Consider the following 13,434-nt stretch of genomic DNA (forward strand, 5'->3'; position numbering starts at 1 on the left):
TTTGTTATAAAAATGTATACAGAGGTTCATCCAACCATTTCTTTTCTGACTGAAAAAATTCAGTTCAGAGTCATTGCCCTGGAGGAAAAACAAAAATTAAACCTTGGATGAGTTGCCAGCTTCGTACCCTTCCAACTACACATCATTCAAAAATAGTGTTTTAAAATTTCCACATTGGCTATACTTTTCTTAAATTTTAGAAGTACAAGATAAATGTCTCTAGTCATAAGACATTCAGGGCCGGTTTCCCGTACGGGGATTTAGCCTAGTCGTAGACTATATGTCATTTTAAACCTGGATTTATTGAAGTAGCTTTCTCACACATGGATTACAATAGTCTCAGACTTGCACTAGTCTTGACTTAAACAATTGGATTTCTAGAAGTAGAATTAGACCTAATCCAGATCTAAATTAAGTCTTAAATTAAACCTGGTCAGAAGCAGGTTTAACCTCAGATTAAAAACTGCTTGCCTCAAGGCTCACGTCCACAGTAGCAAAAAATGGATTACCTTGACTATTTCAATGACAGTAAGAGACCACCACCAAGACCAGAAAGAAGGTTGCTAAAAGACAGGAGCAACCCACTAAATGATTTTGATGATTTACATTTTCTTGACCGTTTCCGTATGTCAAAGGAAAATGCAACAGAAATAATTGGTTTGCTGCAGCCCAAGCTTACAGGTGACTTAGTCAGAGGCACCCCTATTTCTCCTTCCTTACAAATATTAATTACCTTAAGGTTTTGGCATGTGGAACCTACCATCGGGAAACTGGGGATTTGTGTGGTGTAGGTGAATCAACAGTGTGCAAAATAGTACACAAAGTCTGCAGTGCTATATGTGAACTGAAAAAGGATTTCATCAAGTTCCCAAATGCTGCTGAACAGGCCACCTGCAAGGTAGATTTCTATGAATATGGGAACTTCCCTGGAGTCATTGGTTGTATCGATGGCTGCCACATTCCCATCAAGTGTCCCTCTACAGCAGATGCTGAGGAATTCAGAAATCGTAAAAACTGGTTTTCAATAAATGTACAAGGAGTGTGCACTCCCACTATGCAGTTCTCCAATATTGTTGCACGCTGGAAAGGTTCAACTCATGACTCAAGGATTTTCCACAACTCCTCTTTATATACTCAGTTTGAAGCAAGACAACACTCTGGAATTCTACTTGGTGACAGTGGGTATGCGCAGACAAACTTCTTGTTCACCCCTTATCCCCATCCAGTCAGACCAGAGCAACAGCGCTATAACCAAGCTCACATTCTCACCAGAGGGCTAATAGAGCGCATGTTTGGTGTATGGAAGAATCGTTTCCAGTGTCTCCGAAATACACTGCGGTTTGAACCTAGGAGGTGCTGCATTGTTATTATTGCGACAGCAGTGCTTCATAATTTTCTTAAACGGTGCGGCTGCCCAGACCCTGATATTGAAGATGATGATGACCAACATGTCCCCATCCCTGAGCTAGCCAATGACAGAAATGGACTTGCTTACAGAGATGCTTTTGCTTTGCAGCACTTCTCATAAATGTGCCTTGAATGATACATAAATGATTGGCATAGACAGGTAAAAAATTTCAGGAAATTTTTTTTATTTAACTGAGGTTTGGTTCCAAAGACAATTGACACTGCTGCTGCTTCATCTCTCTCTCTCTTTCATAGACAACTCAAGATGAAGAATTTTCATTTTGACTTCATGTTCTTCTTTTAAATATTTTAAATTTACATTCATGGAACTCTATGGCAAGTTTCTCATGAATGGTCATCCTTTTCCCTCTTGACCTGCTGCCTGGATTAGAGACTGCTGGATGCTGACTAATGCTACCGCAGGAGACTGGATGCTGCTGCATGTTGGTGCTGGCTGCTGATGGATTCATTTAAGCCTCTTGACTGTTCCCTGCGCCCCCTAAGTCCTGGGTGAAGATCAGGTCATCTTTGTATGGAAGAAAAAATCTAGTATTACATTTGACTTCAACAATAAAGGTCATTACGTCATTTTTGTTACAAGACATGACTTGCATTTAATTACTGTATGTTGGATGGGATAACACATGTTACTGTAAATGAGACATGTCCTATCAAATGAGTCTTTGAAAGATTCCTCACCTGAACTGTCCAAATGGTCATCATCTGGAATACCTTCCAGGGGTTGCTGACTTTCAATAATCCCAGCCAACAAGTCCCCCAACTCCTCTGTGTCTGGTGGAACTGGAAGTCCCCCGCCTGTCTTGAAACGCTCTTGACGCGTAGCAGCAGTTGTTTTTTTCAGGTTTATTTTTATGTTTTTCCACAGGACTTTTACAAGATAATATACACTCTGAAGTTGGAGTTCTACATAATATTGTTTTCTTTTTACATTTCATTGATGAAAACATTTATAATTTACTGATTTGTAAGAATGGGGCAACAATAAATCATACCTGAACTTGTTGGAGTGTCCGTTTGGTTACTTTTTCATTTGAGTTGAATTCATTCAATATGGAAATCCATGCTTTCTTCTTCTTGTTTTCTGTACCTGAATCATGCTGTTTGTTTTCAATTACAGGATAGTTTGATACAATTTGTTTAAAAAGGGTCTTCTCAAATTCACTGAAGTTTTTTGAGCATTTTCTTTTGTCTTTATCCATTTTTTGGTTAAGTGTAATGACTCCTGTTCCACACACTCCTTAAGACTAATGAATTACAAGTATTCCATACCAGGTTTTTATAGCAACCTCTCCTTAGCCACATGTGCATGCCATTAATCTAATCGGGTTTCCAAAAGATGATCTCACTTGTCCTTGATTACCTTAATCTGAGACTCTGTAGTCTAGAACTAGTTAATCCAAACTTAAGCAACATCTCAGAAGGTCAGTTGTTTAGTGTGGATTAATTTAAGTAGCATTAGCCTAGTCCTGGTTTATTTTAAGCCCTTAACGGGAAACTGGGCCTCAGTGTATTAACATAAATGCATAATCTCAGAGATGCAAGATTAGCATCACTACAGAAATAGCATATTTAATTACAGAAAACAATTTAATTAATTGAATCATTCGGAGCAAATGTGGTACTGTGACTCATTTCTGCAGTTACAGTTGAATTCAGTTACTAATACTTCACTAAAGCAAGCATAAGCAATAGAAAAATCTGATAATTTATGTAACGTCGTGATCATCGTTATCATCATAGGTGTTTTTAACTAGGAAAATGGACCCACAAATTCCCTTCACTTTTCTCCTCTCATGTGGGCCTTGAAATTGCTGTATGGACTCAGTTGTGAAATAACTTGTGAACAACTCAGCAAAGGCTGTTTAATAAAAATTCTAAAATAATAATCTTAACTTAAGAAATTTGATTTCACAAGTTGGGGCAAATCTAAAAAAGAGGGGAAGATGTGGAAAGTGAAAGCATATGATATGTGAAATATGAATAAAGTTAACCTGCAGATTTAAAATTACTCTTCATTTATTAACCAGCTAATGTCAGTATAATGATGCAAATGTCATAAATCAGATAAAGTCATTTTCTGACTTTTGTGTTCTTATGAAAGCACCTTTAAAAGGTGTGTGCAAATTTAAATATTCTGAATTATTTTAATACTAGCAAAATACCCGCGCTTCGCAGGCAAAGTACTGCCTTAAAATTTTTATTAAGAAGAAAATTAAACCTTTTTAAACTTAAGGAAAAATACCAATAATTATTTGTTAAGGATCTCTTTGTATGCCACGTTGTCAGTTCGGCCCTCCAGTTGTAATATGACGAAGCTGTAGCTGTGTGCTGAGCTTACTCTTGAGCATGCAACGTACAGTTGGCCATGTGAACAGTAATCTTGTTTCAAATCTCACAGCTTGGATTGCTGCTGTCATAATTGCTTTGAATTTCATGGTTTGTTTCAATTACGACAGTATTTGTAGGACTTGTGTTGAAGAGACATTCGGCATCTGTCAAGCATTGTAAGTATACAACCAGTTTCATTGATAACTTCACATCCAGCTTTTGAGAGTCTAAACATTTCTAAACATCAAAGTGTCCACTACTGAAATCGTCACCTGTGAATCTAAGATGTTTAAGAGGCATTGGCGGTAAAATATTTGGCCATTTCGGTACACTTGAAAGCGACAACCGGACAATTCAGCGGCAGCCATCAACTCACATGCAGATGCATAGGTGAAGGGCTTAAGCATTTCACTCTTATAGTGCTCCTGTGTAGTATAATTATCTCCTGTACCGTCATCAGTCCACACCTTGAACCTGTCCCAGTCATTCAATACATAAGACACAATGTTCCTCCGGATATCAAGAGTGAGCCTGATATGGCTGTGCAATATGTAACAAAGAGAATGGAAAAGGCAGGTGCCATCTCCAGGCATGGAAACCACTTGGTAAGTGACATTTCTTTGATCGATGGTGATCACCTCGATAGACATGTTAATGGGGGTACCGTGGGAATGATAAAGGAAATTGGTACCTGAACAAAATAAAGTAAGTCTAAAATACCTACACAATAACTATAATCGTAATAAATGAACAATAAAACAGGGGAGAAGCCGTGGATTAAATAAAAAGGCTGTAGTTATCAGCAGGGAGATGTGAATACCGTGGCGAAGCAAGGAAGGGAATGTAGAGACTGGAGCGACAGACGGCCTTATATAGGCAGGCAGCCAACAACGTCGGAGGCATTGGGATGGGGGACCCAATGCTGCCTCACACGGTGACCGAGCTGCAGGCTATGGACGTATATATGTATGTAAGTAGGATTCAGTTAGCGTTGGGAAGCCGCGTACCAAATTTCTTGAAGATGGGCCCATAAGTAACAAAGACCGTTGAAAAGTTCAATATGGTGGCCGACAGTGGCATCATACCACCGAAATAAGTACCAAATTTCAGCCTTCTACCTACACAGGAAGTTTGAGAATTAGTGACATTGGAAACTTCAATATGGCGGCCGACAGTGGAATCATACCATCGAAATAAGTACATACATCGGTTTCGGTTAGCGCAGGGAAGCCGCCTACTAAATTTCGTGAAGATGGGGCCATAAATAAGAAAGTTCAACATGGCAGACATTGTTGACCGTTATCGACCATTATGACTGTTACGTGTAGAATTTCAAAATGAAACCTGCTTAACTTTTGTAAGTAAGCTGTATGGAATGAGTCTGCCAAATTTCAGCCTTCTACCTACACGGGAAGTTGGAGAATTAGTGACGTTGGAAAGTTCAATATGGCAGCCGACAGTGGCATCATAACACCGAAATAAGTATGTACATCGGTTTCGGTTATCGCAGGAAGCCGCCTACCAAATTTCGTGAAGATGGGGCCATGAATAAGAAAGTTCAACATGGCGGACATTGTTGACCGTTATGACCGTTACGTATAGAATTTTGAAATGAAACCTGCTTAACTTTTGTAAGTAAGCTGTAAGGAATGAGCCTGCCAAATTTCAGCCTTCTACTGACACAGGAAGTTGGAGAATTAGTGATTTTTGGAAAATTCAATATGGCGGCCGACAGTGGCGTCATACCACCAAAATAAGTACGTACAGTAATCCCTCGCTATATCACGCTTCGACTTTCGCGGCTTCACTCTATCGCGGATTTTAAATGTAAGCACATCTAAATATATATCACGGATTTTTCGCTGGTTCGGATTTCTGCAGACAATGGGTCTTTTAATTTATGCTACACGCTTCCTCAGTTTGTTTGCCCTGTTGATTTCATACAAGGGACGCTATTGGCGGATGGCTTAGAAGCTACCCAATCAGAGCATGTATTACATATTAACTAAAACTCCTCAATGCTATAAGATACTGTAAGTAGTACATATAGATAGTTAGTGTCAAAAGAGGTGTGAATTTGATTGATGACTTTAAGCCCCGCCCCCAAATATGATGGATGACATTAAGCCCCGCCCCAAATATGAAAATATGAAAATATGAAATATGAAAATATGAAAAATATGAAAATTATGAAAATATGAAAATATGAACTATGAAAATATAATTTATGTAAATATGAAACTATAAAAGTATGAAAATGTATTTATAATCTTAGGACACGTGGGTTTATTTTATAAACATTAGGTTCAAAATTAATACTGTGAAATTAAATATACACTTATCTTGCAGTCATAGCTATGCTTATGTGTAACTTTCTGAAAATATTCACAGACCCGCGCTAAGATATAAACTCACGACCTCATTTTATAAACATTAGATTCAAAATTAAATATTAATTAATTAAATACAAACATGTCTTGCCGTCATAGCTATGTGTAAACTTTCTGAAAATATTCACAGGCCGCTAAGATATAAACGCACGGACACATTTTATAAGCATTAGATTCAAAACTAATATTATAAAATTAAATATACACTTATCCCGCGTGCAAAGCCACGCATATGTAAGGCTACATAAAAACGCTATAAAATATTCACACAACGCTCTAAGTTATAAACTAATTGCAAGAAAATAAATATCCCTTCCCAGACGGGCAAGTGTTAGTAAATTATCAAATAAAAGAACTAATCAATGGTTTATATTCACTTTCCTTCTTACTTCAACAAGCTGACAACCACAACGTAGGCAGGACAAAGAAAAACACGCACCACTAAAAATCCTACTCCCATACGATAAAATTTTCTAAAAACGATTTTCACTCCACCTCCAAGTTTTAAGTTCACGACACCCCATAACTGAAATGATGTTCACCACACAGCCAACCCAAACCAAACTAAGCTCACGGCACAGGCGTAATTGAAAACGCCTCTTTGTAAATTTCACGGTTCAAAAAAGACTCGTTTTTCAATTACGAACGTACCTCCCCCATCGGAATGCGCAAAATATGATCGATCACGGCCTGTCTCATTTACTTACCATACCGTGACATCCCAGGACCTTTCCGCTTATATGCTTACCGGCTGCTTTAGACATTAGCCAGACGTTGAAGCAATTAGGTATCCACAGGGAGTCGGCGCCCTTCATGTTATCAATTAACAAAAGTCTTAATCTAATTTAAACGTATTCAATTTTTTATATCATAAAGTAAAATACTTATTCTCACCCCGAATCAATGCGATTAAGAATATATACACTCCTTCTGATTTTTACTAAAATTCTTAACACGCTTTTCAGCACTGTCTCTCGAACACCCCACTAAAAATATACAATTTTCTAAAAACGATAGGGACTCTCTGCTCTAAGTTATAAGTTCACGACACGCGTCTTTCCTGCCCCGTCATAACTAAAATGATGTTCACCACAGCCACCTCAAACCAAACTAAACTAAAAACGATTTTCACTCCGCGTCTAAGTTAGAAGTTCACGCAGCATCTTTATTTTTCCTGCACAGTCATAACTGAAATATTCACCCCTCAAACCATACTAAGTTACAAGATCACGACACGCCCTAACTAAAAACGATTTTCACTCTCCCATCTAAGTTGTAAACTAATAGTAAGAAAATAAATATAAAAAAATTTCTAAAAACGTTATAAGCTGCATTAGAATCAAAAGCACGAAAATACATGGCCACTCCTAATGCCTGAATGCCTCTTTGAAAATTACGTGCCTCCCCCCATCGGAATGCGCCAAATATGATCGATCACGGCCTGTCTCATCTACTTACCATACCGTGAGATCCCAGGGCTTTGCCGATTACATGCTTACCGGCTGTTTTAGGCATTAGACAGATGTTGAAGCAATTAGGTCCCCACAGGGAGTCGGCGCCCCTCATGTTATCAATTAACAAAAGTCTTAATCTAATTTAAACGTATTCAATTTTTTTATATCATAAGTAAAATACTTATTCTCACCCCGAATCAAAGCGATTAAGAATATATACACTCCTTCTGATTTTTAATAAAATTCTTAACACGCTTTTTAGCACTGGCTCTGCAAACTTAAGCACAAAACTTTTTACATTCCTATGGTCTAAGAACAAAGATATTAAATGAAATATTTTCCACTAACGACTCTCTTATATTCACAGTGATCTTTACAAACTCGCAAGAAGAGTTATTAAAAAGGGTTCTATATGACGCGTTAATCGGCAAATGTCGAAATTGAGATCGTTTCACATTTACAGTACACTTGGCGAACTAAGAAAGGGCTCTTTCTGATAATGTATTTTAGCCGTGTTAATACAGTTTATTTTACATTTACAGTATGTCAACTTTAAAATATATGTCGCGATCTAAGAATGGGGTCTTTCCGTTACTTTATTTTAGCCGTGTTAATTGTGCAAATGTCAAAATTGACTTTATTTCACATTTACAGTATATTAACTTTAAAATACGTGTGGCGATCTCTCGGTAAAACAAAGTATACGCTTAGATTTGAACCTTACAGAGGCATGTGTTTGAATGAGGCTTCTTTGCCGCTAGAAAGGGTCACCGCCCCTTAGAGGCGGAACATCAACAACTCTGAACCTATGAGCTTTCTCACAAACGTCCCGCGCTTTTCGCTCCGCCCCTCCAAGGCGTTACGGGTCCCTAGGTGCCGCATAAAGTGTTCGGCTTCGCTGTGTTACTACAATAACTATTCAAACATTACGAGTGTCTCCAAGATCTTGCCATAAGGTAGGCATTTTCGCTTTTTCTTCCGCAATGGCTGGCTTGGCAAAAAATACTTTTGTGGTTGAGGGTAAGTGTAGATTATAGAAATATATGCCGTTAACGCCCGTCTCATCAAACTGTTGAAATGATTTTCTTCTATATCCGCTTTCAAATCAGATAGTTCCAGCGACGAAGAGCAATCTCAAAGCAGCCTCTCACTCGGAGGTATGTTTTCTGCTTTTAAATGAAAAAACTGTATCTAGTCGTAATGCCCCGAGTTTATAAATGAATTATTTTTCTTATTTCAGAAGGCTGTAGTTTCTGGCCTGTTGGCTGTTCAAAAAGTGAGTCAGATCTTCTTTCGGCCGTACTTTTAAATCGAAATATTGTTTATAAGACCGCGCCGATTTAAAACTTTTAACGTCTTTAAGTATGTACAAATTATGTACAAATTATTTTATTGGTAATGTACATTTCATGCTAATTATAGTAGTTATACAGACTAACCTTTTATAAATCGAAATTTTGTTTTAACGCCTTTAAGTACAAATAACCCTAACCCTAATTATAGTAGTTATACAGACTAACCTTTTATAAATCGAAAGGTTGATTATAAGACCGCGCCGGTTTAAAACTTTTAACGTCTTTAAGTATGTACAAACGTATTACTTTTTAAATGTTAATTACTTTTATAAGAATGTTCCGGCTGATTACTTTTTAATGCAATGGTCTTTAAGTACGTACAAACCTAGTCTTTTATATTTTAGAATCGGAGGGTGAACTGTTTGATTCTTTAAAACTGACTAGTTCGCAATTGGAGGATTTAATAGCTGAAACAGATTGCCTTTTTGAGAATAAAAATCCTGCCTCAGCCAAAGAGTCCCCAGAAAGTAAGTATCACTTTCAACTCAGGGCGCGTTTGTGTGTGTGTGGGGAAGAAAATAGGGGCGTTGGGGTTAAATATGTACTTTTTAGCAGAATACTCGACGCCTCCAAAGAGCGGGTTTTCTTCCGAAGTTTCCAGTCAGCATCTAGAATCGGCGCAAAGGCTCTCGGACAGTCTATTATTGAACATCTCATTCACGCCGCCCGGTAAGTTGAATTATTTGTGCGAGCGCAACAAATGTTTATTTTAAAGAAAACTTAGTCTTGCTTGTTTTTTCAGAACCAGCCTCTCCTGGCTTACTGACTCAGATACTCGGGGGATCACCGCCGTTTGCATCATCACCGGACTTCTCACCCAAATAATCGGTGAGCCTGAAAGATTGGATCCGCTGCTAAAGCTGCTGAGCTGAAGGCGGAAATCGAACGAGTGCTGTTGATTTTTCAAAGTGCATTACCGGACCTTTTACCCCTGTCTCCGGATATACGTGAAAAGGTTATTTTATTGTATGCTATTTTAGAAAACTTGTTACCCAAATAATGTCTGGCAAAAGGCGTGCAAGTGAGGACTTGGATGCTGGGAGCGGTGCTCAAAATGTTGGTTTATTGCATGACATGTCGGATGAGCTCACCTTTTCGATTCGGCCCCCAAAAATGCCTACTCCACCACCCCGATATTTTAATGAATTGGAATATATTAATTGGCAAAATCAAAACCTGTTCCAAATGAATAATATAATAGCGACCATGAGAGCCCCTTCACCTGTTACCACTCCCATCGACTTTGACCAGCTTGACAGCCTTTTAGAAGCCCTACGTCCAGTAGCCACCCCAGATGAGATGCAGACATTAAATAACTTGTTAGAAAGGGTTCAGCGGTCTTTGAACGAGAATGTGAATGCTCAAACGGGTCATGGTTTAACAAATATGTCGGGTTCTGTAAATGCCCCCCCCTCTCACAGTATGGCCACATCAGTCTCGGTTACTCCCTTGGCTACATCTGTTTCTGGCCCCGTAGCTCCCACTTCTGCTCCAGTCATGCCCCCTTCGGGGCACTCTGCTTCAGTCTCGTTTATTTCAGCTAGCCCCTCTGTCCCCATCACTGGATCGTCTGTTTCTGGCCCCACAGCTTCCACTTTAGTAAGTCCCCGTAACCCCTCTGTCCCCAGCACTGGCTCCTCTGTTTCTGGCCCTGTAGCTCCCACTTTAGTAGGTCCCTGTACCCCCTCTGTCCTCAGCACTGGCTCCTCTGTTTCTGGCCCTGTAGCTCCCACTTCTGCTCCAGTCATGACCCCTTTGGGGCACTCTGCTTCAGTCTCGTTTATTTCAGCTAGCCCCTCTGGGGCCAAGCCGTCTACTTTAGTAGGCCCCTGTAACCCCTCTGTCCCAATCACTGGCTCCTCTGTTTCTGGTCCCATAGCTTCCACTTCTGCTCCAATAGCTCCCCTTGCTTCAGTCTTGCCCCCTGTTCCAGTCACCGCTTCATCAGCCCCTATTACACAGCCGCTTGCAGCTACCCCTTCAACTTCTTCAATCGCGCCAGTCATGTCCGGTGGTTCTGTGGTATCTAAACCTTCACCCTCGTCTACTTTGGGCATGGCCGGGCCCTCTGCTGTCTCTAGTAATGACGGTCCGGACATTTTTCAACAGATCGACAGACCTGCTTTTAACAACACTGAAATAAGACACCCCTTAAATTTCGCAGATGCCTATGAACTAGAGTCTTACGAGGAGGTGTTTAACAGTATTCATGAGACGTTGCAAAGAATTCTGGATAGTTTTTCAGGAACTTTAAATCCGCAAGATGTCGTACAGCTAGAATTGCGTGCCGATTCATTACCTATCAGCGTTTTTATACAATTGACTGGCTCTAATATTAATGTAGACGGTTTTCTTCAGCAGATAGAGAATCTTCTTCAGAGTCATGCAAGTGTGTTGGCTGATGAGTCTCTGATGCTAGTCACTCAGATTGTTCGGTCACCTAGTGGGGGCGCTTATGGCGCCCGCAAGGTATCATCTCTACTCAACCATGAAATAGTCAGAAAGAAAATGAAGCATTTAATTATTTCTTATAATTACGGGAATCAGCTCTGTTTTGCCTTTTGTCTGCTTAGCCTAATGGAGGACCGGTACAGGCAAAGCCCCCCGTTATGCATGCGTGAAGCGTATAAACTTCAGAGCAGGACTGGAAAATTGAGACCACGTGGAGGATGGACGGTGGCTTTAATTAATCCAAAATACTGCCCGAGATCCCCAAACTGCTGAAAAATGATAGTGGGGTGACCGACCGGGTACATTTTTGTTTTATTCACAAACGGGTACAAGCTAGTGAAATCATAATAGTGAATCTGTTCGGCCCCCACCGCCTTGTGGTACAATTTTATGGCGTTGGTACGTCCGCCGAACAAAGAGTCCCTGGGTTGTATACGTTGAGGGAAATCACAGTGTTTTAAGAAACTTTGTAGCCCGAGGTCTTGTTTTTTCATACTCTCCCAAGAATGCTCCCAGAGCACTCGCACATCTAGATTAAATTTTGTCCTAAGTATTTCCAATTTTCTCAAACTTTTGATACATAGCCGCACAAGTCATACCGGTTAAAGGATGGGTACTGTTTAAATCATAACATTCGGGGCAGCCGTGATAAAAACAACCAGCAAATTCAAAGGCCGTCGGAACACCTTTAACTACGGCATAGCCGTCAAGATGAAAGGAACCCTTCTTTACTTCCCCAAGGTTTAGAGCGTGTTGTATGTTCAATTTTTCTGTTTCACAGAGATACAATAACCATTGAATAGAGCGTCGAATAGTTTTTCTGACTACTACTGTAATGGTCAGAAGGAATTATACCTACAGACTTTGGAGGCATGCAATTTTGCCTGTACATGGCCATACATAGAGATGCCAGGGTCATGCATTGAAACGGGTCAATGTTGCCAATTTTGATGACCTCGTCTCTGAATTTAATGCACGCTGTTCTAAGAATTTCGACGTCATTTTTACAATAAAAAGCCATCTCCTCTTTAAAATTAAAAATACCATGCTTGACCCCGTCGTACCAGGTAAAAAATTCTTCCTTTTCTTTGGTCATCATGCTCTGAACACCGTAGCATTCAGGTTCGGGGTAGGGACCGATATAATTCTGGTTTTCAGCCGTATTGAAGAAATGGGGGAAATAACCTTTTGCGGCTTCAAACCCCATGGCTTTAGGCATGGCACTCAATTTCATTGTTAAAAAATTCAAAGAATCTATAAAACGTAATTTATAACCATCATCTGTGAAACACATCAGCTTATTTCCTTGAGTAGTAACACTAGGGTTCACACCATTTTCAAGCAGATACTTCATTAAAAAGTACCCATCGTAACCTTTTGAATTGTGAGCTATGAAGGTATAGCCATGATACTTGGGGCGACGGTATCTGGCAAAGAACTGTTGTACACAATCTTCACCGCCCAGAACCAGGATTTACCCTGTAAGGACTTACAGTATATGTAATTAGGAATGTGCACCCCCGTTTCTTGCCGACTTTCAAAATCGTAAAACACGTATTTCTCACAACGATCCTCAGACTTCAAGGTTTCTATAAAGCACTGATGGTTTTCCGCATCATTTTCAATTTTTGTTTTACAAACACGGCATTCTTTGGGCCGACATTTATGGGGTTTTGAGGCGGCATTCACTGTGTAAGTTTTGTAACACAGGGGACACATTTTTGCAGTGTCACAGGCCGCTTCCATATCGTTGGTCTTGTCGTTAAATTTAGGAATCGTATGCTGAATAAAACAAAATTGGGACCGACAGTAACGGTTGCAATCACCACACTTGACAAGTTCTTCAGGGATCGGACGGCAGTCGGGGGAGAAACACACGTTGCAATGGCCTTCACAACGATGGCTAAGGATGGAGTGGTAGCTTATGTAACAGTAATCGCATAAGTATTTAACCCCCAGAAACCCCTTTAAATTCAAAATACCATAGTAATGGTTGTCGTGTAAAAACATAAAATAGGTTTTGGGGTT

The 13,434-nt window shown here is 39.8% G+C and overlaps 1 protein-coding gene and 1 long non-coding RNA gene across 2 annotated transcripts; both read left to right on the forward strand.

Annotated features, from left to right (window-relative positions):
- The first annotated feature begins 500 nt into the window (after window positions 1-500).
- On the forward strand, window positions 501-1,528 carry LOC120519509 (putative nuclease HARBI1). Its single transcript, XM_039742492.1, has 2 exons — window positions 501-689; window positions 740-1,528. Exons 1-2 carry the CDS (start codon window positions 501-503, stop codon window positions 1,526-1,528), a joined length of 978 nt encoding a protein of 325 aa, XP_039598426.1.
- Window positions 1,529-8,982: 7,454 nt separating this feature from the next.
- LOC120519510 lies at window positions 8,983-9,764 on the forward strand. The gene is made up of 3 exons (XR_005631557.1): window positions 8,983-9,422; window positions 9,508-9,624; window positions 9,698-9,764. It is a non-coding gene; the product is annotated as an uncharacterized LOC120519510 (long non-coding RNA).
- Window positions 9,765-13,434: the final 3,670 nt, after the last annotated feature.

The sequence above is a fragment of the Polypterus senegalus genome, unplaced genomic scaffold (genome assembly GCF_016835505.1).
Source record: "Polypterus senegalus isolate Bchr_013 unplaced genomic scaffold, ASM1683550v1 scaffold_1159, whole genome shotgun sequence".
NCBI lineage: Eukaryota > Metazoa > Chordata > Cladistia > Polypteriformes > Polypteridae > Polypterus > Polypterus senegalus.